General features: G+C 44.4%; 1 protein-coding gene across 2 annotated transcripts in view; it reads right to left on the bottom strand.

Annotated features, from left to right (window-relative positions):
- NEK10 (NIMA related kinase 10) overlaps positions 1–7,730 on the bottom strand; it is a 174,724-nt gene extending 166,994 nt beyond the window's left edge. For both annotated transcript variants that reach the window (XM_032789290.2, XM_032789285.2), the window contains exons 1-2: positions 7,625–7,730; positions 7,189–7,249 (exon numbers count right to left, since the gene is read on the bottom strand). In XM_032789290.2, the coding sequence (XP_032645181.1) occupies positions 7,189–7,249; positions 7,625–7,698 (135 nt within the window). In that variant the 5' untranslated portion in view covers positions 7,699–7,730. The remainder of the gene's footprint in view (positions 1–7,188; positions 7,250–7,624) is intronic.
- Positions 7,731–17,868: the final 10,138 nt, after the last annotated feature.

Here is a 17,868-nt window from a genome sequence, read left to right on the forward strand (position 1 = left end):
TGTCATATTCGTGAAGCGTTTGTTGGTTTTCTTAATGTTCATGATCAACTGGTGAGGGCTTATTGGAAGCAATTCTTGAAAGCAAACCAACTTAGGAATAGACATTGCTGACTGAGAGGCCAAGCTTATTATAACGGCGCAAATAATGAGAGGAAAGAATAAAGGAGTTCAAGCCTGCATGCTAGAAATAAAATGACTGTGCCTTGTATGTACCATGTGGAGCTCACACTTGGGAATCTTGTGATCTCAGACGTGGCAAAGTCATCGAAAATACATTGACTTGTTTCGGTCTCCGTTACAGAATATACGTTATCTTTTCTCTTCACATTTCATGTTGGGATATACTCAAGAACATATGTCAATATCTGTTAAAGGGTTATCGGGACACTCGTTGGGAGTCGGGAATTTGATGCTGTGAAGCATTGCATGTATCCACCTTGAAGAATTGTGCATTGTTTGTACACTCTTTTGCGAGAATATGCGCTCGAATAGGAAAGATGGCAATACAGACCAGAAGCCGGTCGCTTTTATGACCATGCTTACTACGGCCTTTGTTCTGACTGTGTACACGTTGGTACGATATATACTATTTCACATCAATAAACCATGCCAATTAAATTCAGTCACCAGATGTGTCAATTGACGTACTGCAGGTGAAGTTGGTGTACAATCGAGTTTTTGGTAAGGACTATCTTGAAACAGAGGTATTAACTTCTGTGGTCACAAATAGCACAGTGAAATTAGCAGAGCATGACGGGGTATTCGCAGGTGTTTACAGAAACCAGGTGTGTGACATGAAGAGAGAATGTTTGATTGAATGTGCTGCATATTCAAGTCGCTCTTTCTGCCGAAGAAAATTTCAATCCGCAGTTCTTTCTTCCCTTCTTCACTGATCAGGCCATATCTTCTGTTCAATCAGCGACTGTTGACCCAACTCGTGGCAGAGTGGCTATAATGTGTTTGGAGTTTCTGTACACACGCTAACAAGCCTGAAGCAAAGTGTCACAGAGAAATGAAACGGAGAATCACAGCCCAAAATTTTGAAAGAAAAAATGGGAGGCACATTCCGATGCCAACGAACTCACTAAAGAATTGAATCATTTTATTTAAAATGTCACGAGAACAGAAGAGGACTTGTCACGGTCAAACAATTTTTTACGTACATATGACACGAACAACCTTAGGAGATAAATTCCGAATTCTTTGCATTTGCATCAGAATTTTTCTGACCACCGTTATGTCGTGTGCTGAACCAAGGAGCTTCAGCAATTATTAAACTGATCAGATATCCTGCGCTTCAACCAATGGACAGGATGGACACCCGGCTGTTTTGTGCTGCTTGCGTATCTCAATCGAAAAAACACAGAATTGCGAGATCGCTTGGGAGTATGACGCACTCTGAATTAAACAATTTGCGGGAGAACAAGGCTCGAAGATGCGCTTTGCGTAAATAGCGAATACTTGTACACTGTGGCATGTATACATAATATGAACCCTAGGTCACATTATTATAAATAAATACCGCATCCAGTTCGATTGTTAAGAGGCGCCGGTACATATGTTCGGAGGGGGCCACGTTCTTTGTTGCTACAGCCCTGCGTGTACCCGTTTGTTGATATAGAAGACCGCTGACGTGTTGTCCGTGAGGACTGAGACACATCTGCCGGCCAGGTGGAATTGGAAGGTAAAACAAGCCAGGCGAACAGTTCTCAGCTCTCTGACATTGATATGTAACTTCAGGTCCTCCTGCGACCACAAGCCCTGTGTCCTGAGATCCCCCTAGTGCGCCCCCCATCCCCGATCCGAGGCATCCGTCACCAGGGAGAGGGAGGGTTGAGGGGCGGTGAAGGAAACCCCCAAGCATACCTTCAGCGGGTCAAGCCACTATTGGAGAGAGCTCAGCACCACCTGGGGAAGAGTCACCACTGAGTCCAGGGGATCCCTGGCCGGGCGGTATACCGTCGCCAACCAGGATTGTAGTGGGCGAAGCCAGAGTCTGGCATGGCTCACCACATAGGTGCACACCACCATGTGGCCCAACAGCTTGAGGCAGTTTCTTGCCGTGGTGGTCGGGGCATGTTGCAGACCGAGAATGATTTCGGACATGGACCGGAACCTGGACTCCAGAAGATATGCTCTGGCATGTGTTGAGTCCAGAGCCACCCCTATAAATTCTATCCTTTGGGTAAGAGACATGGTGGACTTGACCTCGCTTGAGGAAGGTCCGCCTGATGAAAAGCACCTGAGCTTCCACCTGCTCCTTGGAGCGGCCCTTTATAAAGTCAATTGTCCAAGTAGGGGAACCTGGATACCCCGCCTGCGCAGAAAGGCCACCATGACTGCCATGCACTTCGTGAAGACCCTCAGTGCCACTGATAGGCCAAATGGGAGCACTGTGAACTGCAGATGGGAGTCAACCATGACAAACCTGAGGTACCGACGGTGTTGGGGGATTACGACAATATCGAAATATGCGTCCTTTAAGTCGAGGGCGGCATACCAATCTCCTGGATCCAAGGAGGGAATGATCGAAAACAGGGAGACCATGCGGAACCTGAGCTTTTTCACAAACTTGTTCAGTCGCCGCAAGTCCAGGATGGGTCTCAGGTCCCCTTTTGCCTTCGGTATTAGAAAATACCGGGAGTAGAAGCCTCTGCCCCTGAGCTCCTGAGGAACTTCCTCCACCACCCCCACTGTGAGGAGGGACCGCACTTCCTGAATTAGAAGTTGCTCCTGAGAGGGGTCCCTGAAGAGGGATGGAGAGGGAGGCTGGTGGAGTGGGAGGGAGGAGAACTGGATTCGAGACCAGGCATGGTAGAAGGGGGACAGACATGACCCAAAGGTAGGAAAGAAGGATCCGGAGTCCTGATCGGTAGGCCACCCTCGACAGTACCATCAAATAGGGGGTCTAGGCCCTAACGTCGGTCTCGGTTGGCCGGATGCCTGGCTGGAGGGGTGGCGTTGGTGGCACATCCTGCCGTACCTGCCCCGTCTGCGCCCAACCTCTGGACGATTCTGAGGCTGGTAAGGGTGCGAGGCCGCTTGCGGCCTAAACTGTCTATGTTGGGTTGCCGGGGTATGCAGGCCCAACGAATGAAGCGTAGCCCTTGAGTCCTTTAGACTTTATCCCTTTTATCCAAAAACAGCATCTGCTCTTCAAAGGGGAGGTCCTGGATAGTCTGCTGGACCTCATAGGGGAGGCTCAAGACCTGGAGCCAGGCTCCCCACCTCATGATCAGGCCTGTTGCCATGGAGTGTGAGGCCAAGTCCACTGCATCTAGGGCAGCCAGGAGGAAGGCTCGGGAGATGAGCTTTCCCTCTTCCACCAAGGCCGAAAACTCTGCCCTCGAATCCTGGGGAAGGAGCTCGGTAAACTTTGACACGGTCGAACATGTGTTATGACCATATCGGCTTACGACTGCCTGTTGGTTGGCTATTCGTAGTTGAAGGCCCGCCGTAGAGTACACCTTTCTACCCAAGAGGTCGAGCCTTTTGATGTTCCTGTTCTTTGGCGTTGATCCTTGAAACCCTTGACGCTCCCTTTGGTTGGCCACGTCTACCACTAGGGAGTCCGGGGAAGGGTGGGTGTACAAATGCTCATGCCCCTTAGAGGGCACAAAATAACACCTCTGTTTTCTTGGCAGCAGGGGCCAATGAGGTTGGCGTTTCCCATAAGGTGCGGGACGTGTCCTCTATGGTCTTGATCAATGGTAGGGCCACCCTGGATGGTCCCGATGGAGCCAGGATGTACACTACCGGATCTACGTCCACCTCAATTTCCTCAGCCTGGATTGTGAGGCTCTGAGCTACTCGTCTAAGCAGTTGCTGAAGGATCCTAATGTCTTCCAGGGCCGGTGCCATGGTTATGCCCGCAACCGCCTCATCTGGGGAAAAAGAGGAGAAAGTCACTTGGATCGGACCGTCCTCCGACGGTTCCAGCCCTTCGGGGTCCGGCGGCACATAGTACCGAGGTTGCGGGGCTGGTGCCGGTTCCAAATGCAGCACCATGGCCAGTACCAGCGTCACCAATGAATGGCTTGGCGTTTCTGACGGTACCTGTTGAACCAGCACCATGGTCGCTGAGAGTGCCGATGCCCGGCAAGGAGGTGCTGAACTTAGACGCGACACACCCCTGCCCAGTGATGGTGCCAGTGGAGGAGGCAACTGCGCCGGGGCCATCGATGCCGAGGAGACCGAGGCCGACCTGGAGTGAGGACCAAATGCCTGGCCCACCAACTGGTGGTAGGCCCCGGGGGTCCAAAACAGCTACTGGGCGGGCGGTTGCCATTGCCGCTGCCACTGTGGTGGGTATCGCTGGTGGCTCACCCCCAAAGTTGACCTCCTGCTCCACGACCGGCTGGAGCGATAAGAGTCCACCTCTGAGTCTGAGGTCTCTGAATAAGAGGACCTGGGGGGAGCGGCACCCGCCATCGTCGGAGAACAGCGCGGAGGCGGGGAGCTGTCTTTCTGGTCAGGTGCCGCCCAGGTGGCGTGGGATGGAGAGGGAGGCGACAGCATGGCCAGCTTGCCCCTAGACTGTACTGGGGGACAAGCTATGGTCGGCAACTCACTGCCATGATGCGGGGAGGCCAGTACCGGGAGTATCAGCAGGTCTGAGGACGTCTCGAATGCCTCTGGCGTTGAGGGGAGATGCATGTCTCCGCTAAGGCCTGGGGATGTTGGCCGCTCCAGACTCGATCGCCCTTTCTCCAGTGCGGGAGTCGACGGAGCAGCTGAGGGCTGTAGCCCAGCCTGTCCACTTGTACCGGTGGACAGCGTCGGCCTGTGGAGGTTCTGGCAGAGCGATCGCTCCCTCACCGAACTCTTCTTCTTAGTGGGCATCAGGGAGGGCGAGCGGTGCGGCACTGAGGCCGACTTCTTATGACCCGACTCCCTCCGGTGCTGGGTTTTAGAGGATTTGGGCTGGGCCCTAAGTCCTGATGCTGGTACCCAGGCACTCCGCACCGACAATGACGTGCTGGGCTCCGCATTGGCCGGCTCCGGGTCCAAAGGTGGCTGCAAGGCAGCCTCCATCAGAAGAACTCTAAGTCTTTGCGCTCTGTCTTTGAGAGTTCTGGGATGGAAGCCCCTGCAAATAGTGCACCGGTCCCCTTTGGTGGCTCTCCCCGAGGCTCCGCAGACAAGCAGGGTGCAGGTCACTCTTAGGCATGAACTTTCCGCAGTCCTTGCAGAGTTTAAACCTGGGAGACCCGGGCATTCCCCGGCGGGATGACGAGTAGGTGGGGGGGGAACCCCAAACAGCAAAGAACTATGTACGACTAATCTAGACAGACTAACTAAATACACGAACTATATACACGAGGTTTATGGACACTACTAAACTTGCTATCAGCAAGCGAAGTTCCAGCTAACTGTCACTGGCAGTAAGAAGGAACTCAGGTGGAGGAGGGTCGGCGGGCCCCTTTATAGGGCGCCATAGTGGAGCTACTCCAGGGGGCACCAGCGCCAACCTTACGGGAGCTGCTAGAGGAAAACCTTCTGGCTGGTGTGAACGCAGCGCGCGCACACCTACTTTGAATGGACATGAACAACCACTCGAAGAAGAACTTGAGCTTCACCATGTACTGGTTCAGACCTCGCAGTTCCAAGATGGGCCTGAGACCCAATTTGGCCTTCGGGATAAGGAAATAGCAAGAGTAGTACCCCTTGCCTTTGAACTCCCCCAAGCACCGCTTCCACTGCTCCTAGGCTCAGGAGCCACCCCACCTCCTGCTTGAGAAGAGCCTCATGCAAGGGGTCCCCCAGGAGGGATGCGGCCAGAGGGTGGTTGGGTGGGGTGGAAGTAAACTGGAGGTTGTAGCTCCGGGAGATGGTGTTGAGGACCTATCGGTCCAAATTCAGCTGCGACCACTCTGGGAGGAAAGCATGCAACCAATTGGAGAAGGGAAGCTTTACTGAGGGTGGATCCCTCAGGAGGACTGGCAGGGTGCCCCTGGACATGCTGTCAAAACTGCCTTTTCCCCCGCCTGCTTGCCCTTGGAGGACTCAGGCTTGTGGGGGCAGGCCTCCGTGGGCGCCTCTTATAGTCCCATGACTTTTTATAAGTGGTCTTGTATTTTGAATGGATGGCCTGGGCGGGAGTCTGCTGCAACTTGAACCTTCTTGTCAACTGTTTGAAATGGACCATCCTGATTATCACTACAAACATTTTTTTCTCTTGCTAATAGCCCACCTTATTTGATTAGTCTCATTAGAGTTGGTATGGCAACATCCATTTTTTCATATTCAATATATATTATATCTTCTTACTGTATTTTCCAGTGCATGCATCTGATGAAGTAGGCTTTAGGCTATGAAAGTTTATGCTCAAATAAATTTGTTAATCCCTTTAACTAACTACAGGTACCACACACTGAACAAACAAGCAGTTATGGGTACGAGCTACAGCAAAGCTAGAGCAGAGCAGTTCCAAAGCACCTTCACTGCTGGCAAGAAGGAACTCAGGGTGGGGGGAACACACAGTGCCCCTTATACTGCACCATGGTTGCTAGGGGCACTGCTACGGGTACTGCTAGGGGAAAAACTTCCGACACTGGTGCACGCGGTGAGCACGCACACCTATTGTGGAATACACATGAGCAATCACTCGAAGACGACCTTATAAACAGATAACTATCAGTGTAATCAATTTTCTTGACATAGTTTTAACCTCAAGTTGTCTCTCTCTAAAGACTATTTAAGCATGGTGGAATTGTTTACCTGTGGTTTTGCATCCTTCACTTCCTTTCATCATGTTATAATTAACCTGCGTCTTTCTGAAAATGGGGACTACTTCCTCATGACATTATCAAAGGGTGTGGAAAAAGGCAAAGTTGTTAAGCTGTTTAGCGATAAACGTGACAGCATAAGCTCTGCTAGATATGTTGACACAGCAAAAAAAAATGAAGATAATTTTGCTATTATTTTAAAAATGAATATGACATATCAGCATAAAAAGCTGATTGATTTCATTCCTTTACACTGTGTAAATGGGATTTTCCCTAGAGAGAAACTCTGCTATTGCCAAAAAAAATTAACGTTTCTAGTGAATTGAACTGCACATGAGCTCACTAAAAACTTCTTTGACTATTTCTTACAATGCACAAAATTCACACTGACTACCACAATCATTATTTTGCATAATCATACAACTGTTCAGCATGTTGAATAATGACTACTGAAAAATACCTGCTGTCTGCTTGACTGGACATTTAAAAGAGACTGAAGTCTTTTAAGATCAGAGTAATCCCTAGGATAAAACATAATAATGTATCTATTAATAACTCATGAGACAAAGTTATTTATAACCATGTCAACAAGTAGTCTGCTCAGTATAAATACGGTCAATTTGTGTGATCGACATTGGTGAGAGAAAAGACAATTCTCTGGCACTGCCTTAGTAGACTACTGTTTTATTTTTGCATACAGAAGTTTCATAACCATTGATTTGTTTCTCCAGAATGCCTGAAATCACCAATGGTCTAAATAAACTCTGCGACCAGAGTAACAGTTGACATATGTATAGAGCATTTCACGTTAAAGCATTTAACTTTGGCAGATGGTACAAACTCCAGAAAGTCACTGTTGAGGTTCAAACAAACTAAACCATTATCAGATACTATACCTTGCAGTGATCCCTTGTGGTTTTTTGTCTGTTCCCTTTTCTGTGCTCTTCACCTTCTTGTCTTGATCAGGCATTGTAAAACATCAACACTGCAGAATTAACATCTCATTCCCTTAAAAATAAAGTGGACGACACAATACGATTGTGCTATAATGGTAGCAAGTAATAGCACACAGTAGAACCAACTTGAGAAACTTTAGGACTCAAGATGTGAAAAAGAATAGATGTACTGTATGCCCAACCTGAGACACTAGGTATTAAACAGAGGACATCCCTTAAAATACAGGACATAAAAGACAAGATAAGTCTGTCCTGGGTCCTAAACACCTGTTTTTTGGGAAGAGGATAGAGAGGACAAAAAGGGATCCCAAGTAACTTTGTACCACTATCCATTTTCAGCAGCAGAGAATCCTGCCTCAGGATGCATCTGACGAAGTGGGTATTCACTCACGAAAGCTTATTCTCCAAAACATCTGTTAGTCTATAAGGTGCCACAGGATTCTCTGCTGCTTTTACAGATCCAGACTAACACGGCTACCCCTCTGATACTTGACATCCATTTTTAGTAGCTTGTTCCCTCCTCCAGCATATTATTATTTCTCACTGTGGATTTAGCTGTTTACATTATGGTAGTGCCAGGAGGCCCCCACTGAGATCAGGACCCTGTTGTACTAAGTGATGCTGAGAGAGGTGAATGAAGGCAGTTGGAAACCAAGTTCACCCTGCAGTGGTGGCGCCTGTCTTGCAGGATTGGGACTGGTTTTCCAACACCAGGTATTATGACCAGGCACTAAGTGTCGCAGCATCACTGTGGGTTAGACCAGCTGCTCCTCAGTATGATGATGGGGTGGTTGGGCCAAACCTGAGTGGCACTGTGACCCCATGTGCCAGGTCCAAACTTCAGGAAAAGGGAGCCGAGACCAACCCCACAGGACAGCATTCACTGCTGCAGGATGAGCTCATTCTGCAACCCCCTTTCCACTGGGCCACTCCCCTACCACTGGGCCAGGATTAGGGTTGCGGTGCTGGGGCAGGAGGAGTTTATATATAATGATGGGTCACAAAAAAAGAAAATGCAGTTGGTTACTGGCCTTACTAAAAGTTTGGAAACCATTGTGCTATACCATAATGATATAGTCAAGACTAGAAAAAAATATCAACTTGCCCATGAGAGTAGGAAACTTTCCAAATCTAGTGCCATCAGTTTCTACAGATTCTAAACTCTCATAAAAAAAAAAATCTAGGTGTAAAATCCTCACCCAACTGAAGTCAATGACAAAACTCCCATTGGGCCAGGATTTCACCCTCAATTTTAGCCTTCATGGTTGATAGGAAAACCTTACAAATGAGAGGGAGGCTATGACAGCTACAGAGACAGCAGCAGCAGTGGCCCAAGAATGGAAAAAACAATGAAAATGACTCGATGCAGAAGCTGCGCATGTACATTATCTTGAAGTAATCATGAATTAATTCAGTTTAAACTAAATGCAAGGAAACAAAAACAGGTCTGCAACAAGGGTCCTTGATTTCAAAAGCACAATCTTTAAAAAATTAAGGGAATTAGCTAAGGTAGTGGATTGGACTGAAGAACTCAAGTGTCTGAATGTGGAGGAGGCTCAGAACTACTGTAAGGCAAAGTTGCAGAATCTGTATAAAGCCTGGATCCCAAACAAGGTGGGGGAAATTCTCAGAGAAGGGTTGCACACCAAGGTGGACAAACAAACATCTCAAATAGGTTATTAAGAGAAAGCAGAAAGCCTACAAGAAATTGAAGACTGGAAGAATCAGTAAGGAAAGCTATCACTTGGAGGTCATAAAGTGCAGGGGAAAAGTGAGAACTGCCAAAAGCCAAACAGAGTTGGATCTTGCAAAGGAAATTAAAAACAACAGTAAAAGATTATATAAACCATATAAATAAATAAATAAAAACAAGGAAAGAAGAAGTGGGACCGCTAAGCACTGAGAATGGAGTGAAGATTAAAAATAATTAAGGCATGTCCCAACACCTAAACAAATACTTTGCCTCAGTTTTTTATAAGGGTAATGAGAAGCTTAGGGGTAGTGGTAGGTTGGCTAATGGACATGAGGATACAGAAGTAGAAATAACCACATCTTAGATGGAAGTCAAACTCAAACAGTTTAATAAACCAAACGGGGGGGCGGAGGGGTTGGATAATCCTCATCCAAGAATATTAAAGGATCTGGCACATGAAATTGCAAGCCGTATAGCAAGGATTTTTAATGAATCTGTAAACTCAGGGGCCATCCCCTATGACTGGAGAATTACTAATTAGTACCTATTTTTGAGAAATGGAAAAAAAAGTGATCCAAGAAACTACAGGCAAATTAGTTTGACCTCAATTGTACGCAAGGTCTTTGAATAAATTTTGAAAGAGGAAGTTGCTAAGGACATAGGGCTAAACAGTAATTGGGATAAAATACAACGTGGCTTTTAAAAAGGTAGATCATGCCAGACAAACCTGATCTCTTTCTCTGAGAAGAACTGATTTTTTTATACAAAAGAAATGCAGTATATCTAATCTACCTGGATTTCAGTAAGGCACTTTATTTCCCATGTGGAAGAGCATCAGTTAAATTGGAGAAGATGCAGATTAATATGCGAATTTAAAGGTGGATAAGGAACTGGTTAAAGGGGAGACTACTACAGGTCATTCTGAAAGTTATGAACTGTCAGGTTGGCGGGAGGTTACTAGTGGAGTTTCTCAAGGATCAGTCATAGGACCAATCTTATTTAACACTAATGACATTGGTGTGACGGTATCTCCCATAAGGTTTTATGGAAATATGCTTAGAATGTGTTTTATGCTACATATGCCATGATCAAAGGTTATCATCTACTGAATGTATTAATCCTATTTGTATGCATGTATCATTTTTGTATTCAAAGTTATGAATGTTGGCTGTGTACTGGCTTGATTTCTAAATAACCTTAGTAGAGCATTTGGTCAGTTCCTGGAGAAAGGAATGTTGAAATTAAGTACCTAATCAAGAAACACTTAAAGGACAATGGATCTTGGAATGCTCCAATCCACATAAGAAGTCTACTTGAGGAAGTTCAAGGTAGCATGTAAACAATGGAAGCTACCTGTAAAAACTGTGAGTCATGCATGGACATGTGACTTGCCCAGGTGACTCCTAAACTACATGTTGGAGCTGGACTTTGCATAGGGGTGGGGAGGGGATCTCCACCCACAAGAGAAAGCCTATTTAAACCCCTGGCAGACCCCTCCATTTTGTCTTCAGCTAGCTAAAGAGAGAGCATCTCCACCCCCCAGGATACTTGGAAGAAACTGGAATAAAGAGCAATGACTGCAAGGGGTGTGAGTGAATGCTGGACCCAGGCTAAAAGGAGATTAGTCAGTAAAAGGGAGCATTCTGGAACTGATGAGGATCTTATCTGTATTAGTTTGGTAAGATACAGATTGCACATTTTATTTTATTTTGCTTGATGACTTACTTTCTTCTGTCTGTTACTACTTGGAACCACTTAAATCCTACTTTCTGTATTTAATAAAATCACTTTTTACTTATTAACTCAGAGTATGTATTAATACCTGGGGGAGCCAACAACTGTGCATCTCTCTCTATCAGTGTTATAGAGGGTGAACAATTTATGAGTTTACCCTGTATAAGCTTTATACAGTGTAAAATGGATTTATTTGGGTTTAGACTCCATTGGGAGTTGGGCATCTGAGTGTTAAAGACAGGAACACTTCTGTTAGCTACTTTCAGGCAAACCTGCAGCTTTGGGGCAAGTAGTTCAGACCCTGGGTCTTTGTTGGAGCAGACGAGTGTGTCTAGCTCAGCAAGACAGGGTGCTGGAGTCCTGAGCTGGCAGGGAAGGCAGAGGTAGAAGTAGTCTTGGCATATCAGGTGGCAGCTCCCACAGGGTTTCTGTGATCCAAACCATCACAAATTGGCACAAAAAGTGCAAATGTGCTAATAAAATTTGAAGATGACACAAAGTCGGGAGATATTGCCAATATGGAGGAGATGTGGAATATCATACAAAAAGATCTGGAGGACCTTGAAAATTGGAGTAACAGAAATGAGATGAAATTTAGTAGTACAAAGTGATGCACTTAGGGACTAACAACAAGAATTTTTGCTATAAAAAGACGACTTATCAGTTGGAAGTGACAGAAGCAGCAAAGGACCTGGGTGTATTGGCTGATCACAGGATGACTATGAGCCATCAATGAGATGCAGCTGTGAAAAAGACTAATGGAATCCTAGGATGTATCAGGTGAGGTATTTCCAGTAGAGATAGGGAAGTGTTATTGCCATTATACGAGCCACTGGTGAAACCTCATCTAGAATAGTGTGTGCAGTTCTGGCCTCCCATGTTTAGGAAAGATGAATTCAAACTGAAACAGATGCAGAGAATGGCTACTAGGATGATCAGAGGAATGGTAAATCTCAGGGCCGCCCAGAGGATTCAGGGGGCCTGGGACAAAGCGGGGGAGCTGTGGTGCTTGTACTCACCCAGCAGCGGTCCAGGTCTTCGGCGGCATTTCGGCGGCAGGGGGCCTTTCAGTCGTTCTGTGTCTTTGGCAGCACTGAAGGGCCCCCCGCCGCTGAAATGCCACCGAAGACCCGGACCGCCATCAGGCCAGGGCTCACAGGGCCCCTGCAGGGCAAATGCCCACTTGCCACCCCCCTCCTCTGGGCAGCGCTGGTAAAACTACCTTATAAGAGGAGTCACAAGGACCTTGGTTTAGCCTAACCAAATGAAGGCTGAGAGAAGAAATGACTGCTCTCTAGACATACATCAAAGGTATAAATACCACGGAGGGAAAATAATTATTTAAGTTATGCACCAATGTTACCACAAGAATAAATGGAGGAGGAGTGAAGTCCTGAAAGAAGTCTCCCAAGGGGACCAGTGGGGACAAAAAACATAACTGGCTTCAAGACTGAGCCTTGTAAGTTCATGGAGAGGCTGGTATGATGAGATTGTCTATAATGGTATATGGCCCATCTTCGACTACTAATAGCAAATATCCCCAATGGATGGAGATGGGGCACTAGATAGGGAGGGCTCTGAGTTACTGGAGAGAATTATTTCCCAGATGTCTGTCTGGTGGGTTTTGCAGCATGCTCAGAGTCTAATTGATCACCACATTTTGGGTTGGAAAGTAATTTTCTCACAGGTCAGATTGAGGGAGAGGCCGTTTTCTTCTGCAGCATGGGGCACAGGTCACTTTCTGGTTTCAACTAGAGTAAATGGCAGATTCTCTGTAACTTTAAGTCTTTAAATCATGATATGAGAACTTCAGTAATTCAGTCAGAGGTTATAGGTCTATTACAGGAGGAGATGGTTGAGGTTCTGGAAAAAGAACCCAAGATGTTTTTAGTAACATACGTATAGAAATGTTTTTTCATTGCAACATATACATTTTTAAGTTGAGAGTGTTAGAAAGTCAGGGACTACAAAAAAGGTAGATCTCATTAAGAGAATGCCCAAATCAGCTCTGAATAAAAGTCCAACTTTCTGCCAGTTCACAGAGATATGAACCAGGCCCACTTCTACTAGATGAGGGTGGTTAGTGCATCTCAGGAAATTGTTGGTATTTTATAGGATTGGGCCCAAGGACAGGAAGGAGTGGAAATTAGAAGAAAACTGAACAGCTGATTTGAGAAAGTCCTGAGAGTCGCTTATTTATTTGCCTTTGTTATTTCATTGCTTTTATTTTTCTTTTGTGGTCATGGCTGCCTGTCAGTAAGTTACTACTTCAAAATATACAGGACAAATTATTTTTTATGCCACCTTGTATAGCTAACATTTATCATGAAAGGATTTATTTTTCTTCCTTGACAACCTGATGCATGTACATATTTTCCTTTTATAGTAACAATGGCATGCACCACGGGATAGGGATCACAGAGCTTTGACAATATGAATTATCACAGTGACAAGGAAGTAAACGTAAGAACCTTAACTTTGAATTAGTTATTAAATGCAAACGAAAAGACCAAGTGATGGTATGGTTGGCATTTTAAACGCACAGCAATGAGTATACTGTTTTTTTTTAAAAAGTAACAGATTGGTTATATACAAATATAATGCTGATCGGTTAGAAAAAAGGATGAACCCTGACATGAGAAGTATCAAAGATACTGCTCTGCACTCTGAGCTCACTGCCCCTTTGCCAGTTAGAATGAAGAGTGGTTGGGTCTACCTCTTCTATAATACCCAGAGAAAGGAGGTTAAACTTGGGGCCCTGTGGACAATGTCTGCCACAAGATTCCAAGCTCATGTATTCATTTAGGCATTCTTAAAGAGCAACTTATCTATTTTCAATGACTTTTACAAACTGTATCAATACAGAAGTCTTCACATTTATCTATGTCAAGTATTTTACAGATCTGCAGGTATAATTTTATTAATATTTAATTTGGATTAATCATTTATTTAAAGGGGTTTTGATATTGTATATCAGAGCAAACCTGATACTAACAAGCAACACTTTTCACTTCTTCGGTCCCAAGTCTCCAAAGCGTTTTACAAACATTGCTGAAGTCTCACAACACTCCTCTGAGATATGGAAGTATTAACATAAGAACATAAGAGCAGCCATACTGGGTCAGACTAAAGGTCCATCTAGCCAAGTATCCTGTCTTCCAACAATGGCCAACGCCAGGTGCCCCAGACAGGTAATCATCAAGTGATCCATCCCTTGTCGCCCAATCCCAGCTTCTGGTAAACAGGCTAGGGACACCATCTCTTCCCATCCTGGCTAATAGCTATTAATGGACCTATTTTCTATGAACTTATTAGTTCCTAGACTTAGCGTCCACAAATCCTCTGGCAAAGTGCTCCACAGGTTGACTGTACATTGTGTGAAAAAAGACTTCTGTTAGTTTTAAACCTGCTGTCCATTAATTTCATTTGGTGACTCCTAGTTCTTGTGTTATGAGAAGGAGTAAATAACACTTCCTTATTTACTTTTTCCACACCAGTCATGATTTTATAGACTTCAATCACATCTCCCCTTAGTTGTCTCTTTTCCAAGCTGAAAAGTCTCAGTCTTATTAATCTCTCCTCATAGGGAAGCTATTCCATATCCCTAATCATTTTTGTTGTCCTTTTCTGAACCTCTTCCAGTTCCAATATATCTTTTTTTGAGATGGAGCGACCACATCTGCATGCAGTATTCAAAGGGATGTGGGCACTATTCATGGGTTTGCATAGAGGCAATATGATATTTATATTTTCTGTCTTATTATCTATCCCTTTCTTAATGATTTCAAACATTCTGTTCACTTTTTTGACTGCCGCTGCACATTGAGTGGATGTTTTCAAAGAACTATTCACAATGACTCCAAGATCTCTTTGAGTGGTAACAGCTAATTTAGATCCCATCATTTTATATGTATAGTTGGGATTCTGTTTTTCAGTGTACATTACTTTGTATTTATCAACACTGAATTTCAATTACCATTTTGTTGCCCAGTCACCCAGTTTTGAGAGATCCTTTTGTAGCTCTTCGCAGTCTGCCTGGGACTTAACTATCTTGAATAGTTTTGTATCATCTTCAAATTTTGCCACCTCATCATTTACTCCTTTTTCCAGATCATTCATGAATATGTTGAATAGGACTGATCCCAGTATAGACCACTGGGGGACACCACTATTCACCTCTCTTCATTCTGAAAACTGACCATTTATTCTTATCCTGTGTTTTCTTTTAACCAGTTAAAAGAAAACACAGGATAAGAATAAATGGTCAGTTAACCGATCCATGTTACCAGTTACCGATCCATGAGAGGACCTTCCCTCTTATCCCATGACAGCTTACTTTGCTTAAGAGCCTTTGATGAGGGTCCTTGTCAAAGGATTTCTGAAAATCTAAGTACATTATCCACTGTATCCCCCTTGTCCACATTCTTGTTGACCCCTCAAAGAATTCTAGTAGATTGGTGAGGCACGATTTCCCTTTACAAAAGCCACGCAGCCTCTTCCCCAACAAATTATGTTCATATATGTGTCTGACAATTCTCTTCTCTACTATAGTTTCAACCAGTTTGCCTGGCCGTGAAGTCAGGTTTACCAGCTTGTAATTGCTGGGAATACCTGTGGAGCCCTTTTTAAAAATTGGTGTCACATTAGCTATCCTCCAGTCATCTGGTACAGAAGCTGATTTAAATGATAGGTTAGTAGTTCTACAATTTCACATTTTAGTTCCTTCAGAACTCTTGGGTGAATACTATCTGGTCCTGGTGATTTATTCCTGTTTAGCTTATCAATTTGTTCCAAAACTTCCTCTAATGACATCTCATTCTCGGACGGTTCCTCAGATTTGTCAGCTAAAAAGAACGGCTCAGGTTTGAGAATCTACTTCACATCCTCCGCCGTGAAGACGGATGCAAAGAATTCATTTCATTTCTCTGCAATGGCCTTATCGTCCTTGAGAGCTTCTTTAGCATCTCGATTGTCCAGTGGCCCCACTGGTTGTTTAGCAGGTTTCCTGCTTCTGATGTACTTAAAAAAATGTTTGCTATTACTTCTTGAGTCTTTGGGTAGCTGTTCTTCAAATTCATTTTTGTCCTTCCAATTTTTACACTTTTTATACTATTTTTACACTTCATTTGCCAGAATTTATGTTCCTTTCTATTTTCCACACTAGGATTTAACTTCCACTTTTTAAAGGCTGCCTTTTTGCCTCTCACTGCTTTTCTTTACTTTGTTGTTTCCCCACAGTAGCACCTTTTTGGTTCTCTTACTGTGTTTTTTCATTTGGGGTATACCTTTAAGTTAAACCTCTATTATGGTGTCTTTAAGAAGTTTCCATGCAGTTTGCAGAGATTTCACTTTTTGCGCTGTACCTTTTAATTTCTGTTTAATTAATTTCCTCATTTTTGTGTAGTCCCCTTTCTGAAATTAAATACTACCGTGTTGGGCTGCTGTGTGGTGTTTTCCCCGCCACAGGGATGTTAAATTTAATTATATTATGGTCACTGTTACCAACTGGTCCAGTATTATTCACCTCTTGGACCAGATCTTGTGCTCCAAGTAGGGCTAAATCAAGAATTGCCTCTGCTCTGGTGGGTGTCAGGATCAGCTGCTCCAAGCAGCAGTCATCTAAGGTATCAAGAAACTCTCTCTACATCCCATCCTGAGGTGCCATGTATCCAGTCAATATGGGAATAGTTGAAATCCTCCATTATTATGCATTTCTTTATTTTAATAATCTCCCATCTCCCTGAGCATTTCACAGTCACTATCACCATCCTGGTCAGGTGGTCAGTAATATATCTCTACTGCTATATTTTTATGATTAGAGCATGGAATTACTATCCATAGAGATTCTATGGTACAGTTCGGTTCATTTAATATTTTTACTTCATTTGATTCTACGCTTTCTTTCACATATAGTGACACTCCTGCACCAGAATGACCTGTTTGGTCCTTCTGATATATTTCGTACCCTGATATTACTGTGTCCCATTGATTATCCTCATTCCACCAAGTTTCTGTGATGCCTATTATATCAATGTCATTTAATATGAAGTACTCTAGCTCACCCATCTTATTATTTAGACTTTAGCATTTGTATATAAGCACTTTAAAAACTTGTCACTTTTTAGCTGTCCCCCATTATATGATTAACTGAATGGGACTTTTTTCGTTTGACTGTTTCTCATCAGATCCTACCTGTATTTTATCATCTTCCATTCTCTCCTCCTTACTAGGACATAGAGAATCTCCATTAACAGATGCCTCTGTCCGAACCACGGTGCTCCTCCGCACCTGTTGGTTTTCCCCCAGCCCTTTATTCAAAAACTTTTCTACGACCTTTTTAATTTTAAGTCCAGAAAAGGATTAAGCCTAAACAGGCCTAGATTTCCCATAACAAATCAATATGCTCATGGCACTGCTGACTCTCTGTCCTTCCAAAGCAATCTCCCCAGTTCCTATGGTGGAATCCAACATTTTTCCTTCATACAAACAATTCAATCCAAGCACTGTGGGTTCATGTGCACATTTATCCAGCTCAAGACCCAGATCCTGCCTGACCTATCCTGGTAAATCACTGTTTAGAGATGTGGCTACAGATACAAAGCGGTTAAGTTGTTGCAGGGAGTTATACAGCAAGTCTGTGACAGAGCAGGGATAACAATCCAACTCTCTTAAATTCATTTTCTGTGCTTTAACCATTAGATAGACCTTTTTGGAAATGCTGTCGGTGACTTGGAGGTTTGGAAATTATTATGATAGA

Source organism: Chelonoidis abingdonii, chromosome 2, assembly GCF_003597395.2.
Source record: "Chelonoidis abingdonii isolate Lonesome George chromosome 2, CheloAbing_2.0, whole genome shotgun sequence".
Classification (NCBI taxonomy): domain Eukaryota; kingdom Metazoa; phylum Chordata; order Testudines; family Testudinidae; genus Chelonoidis; species Chelonoidis abingdonii.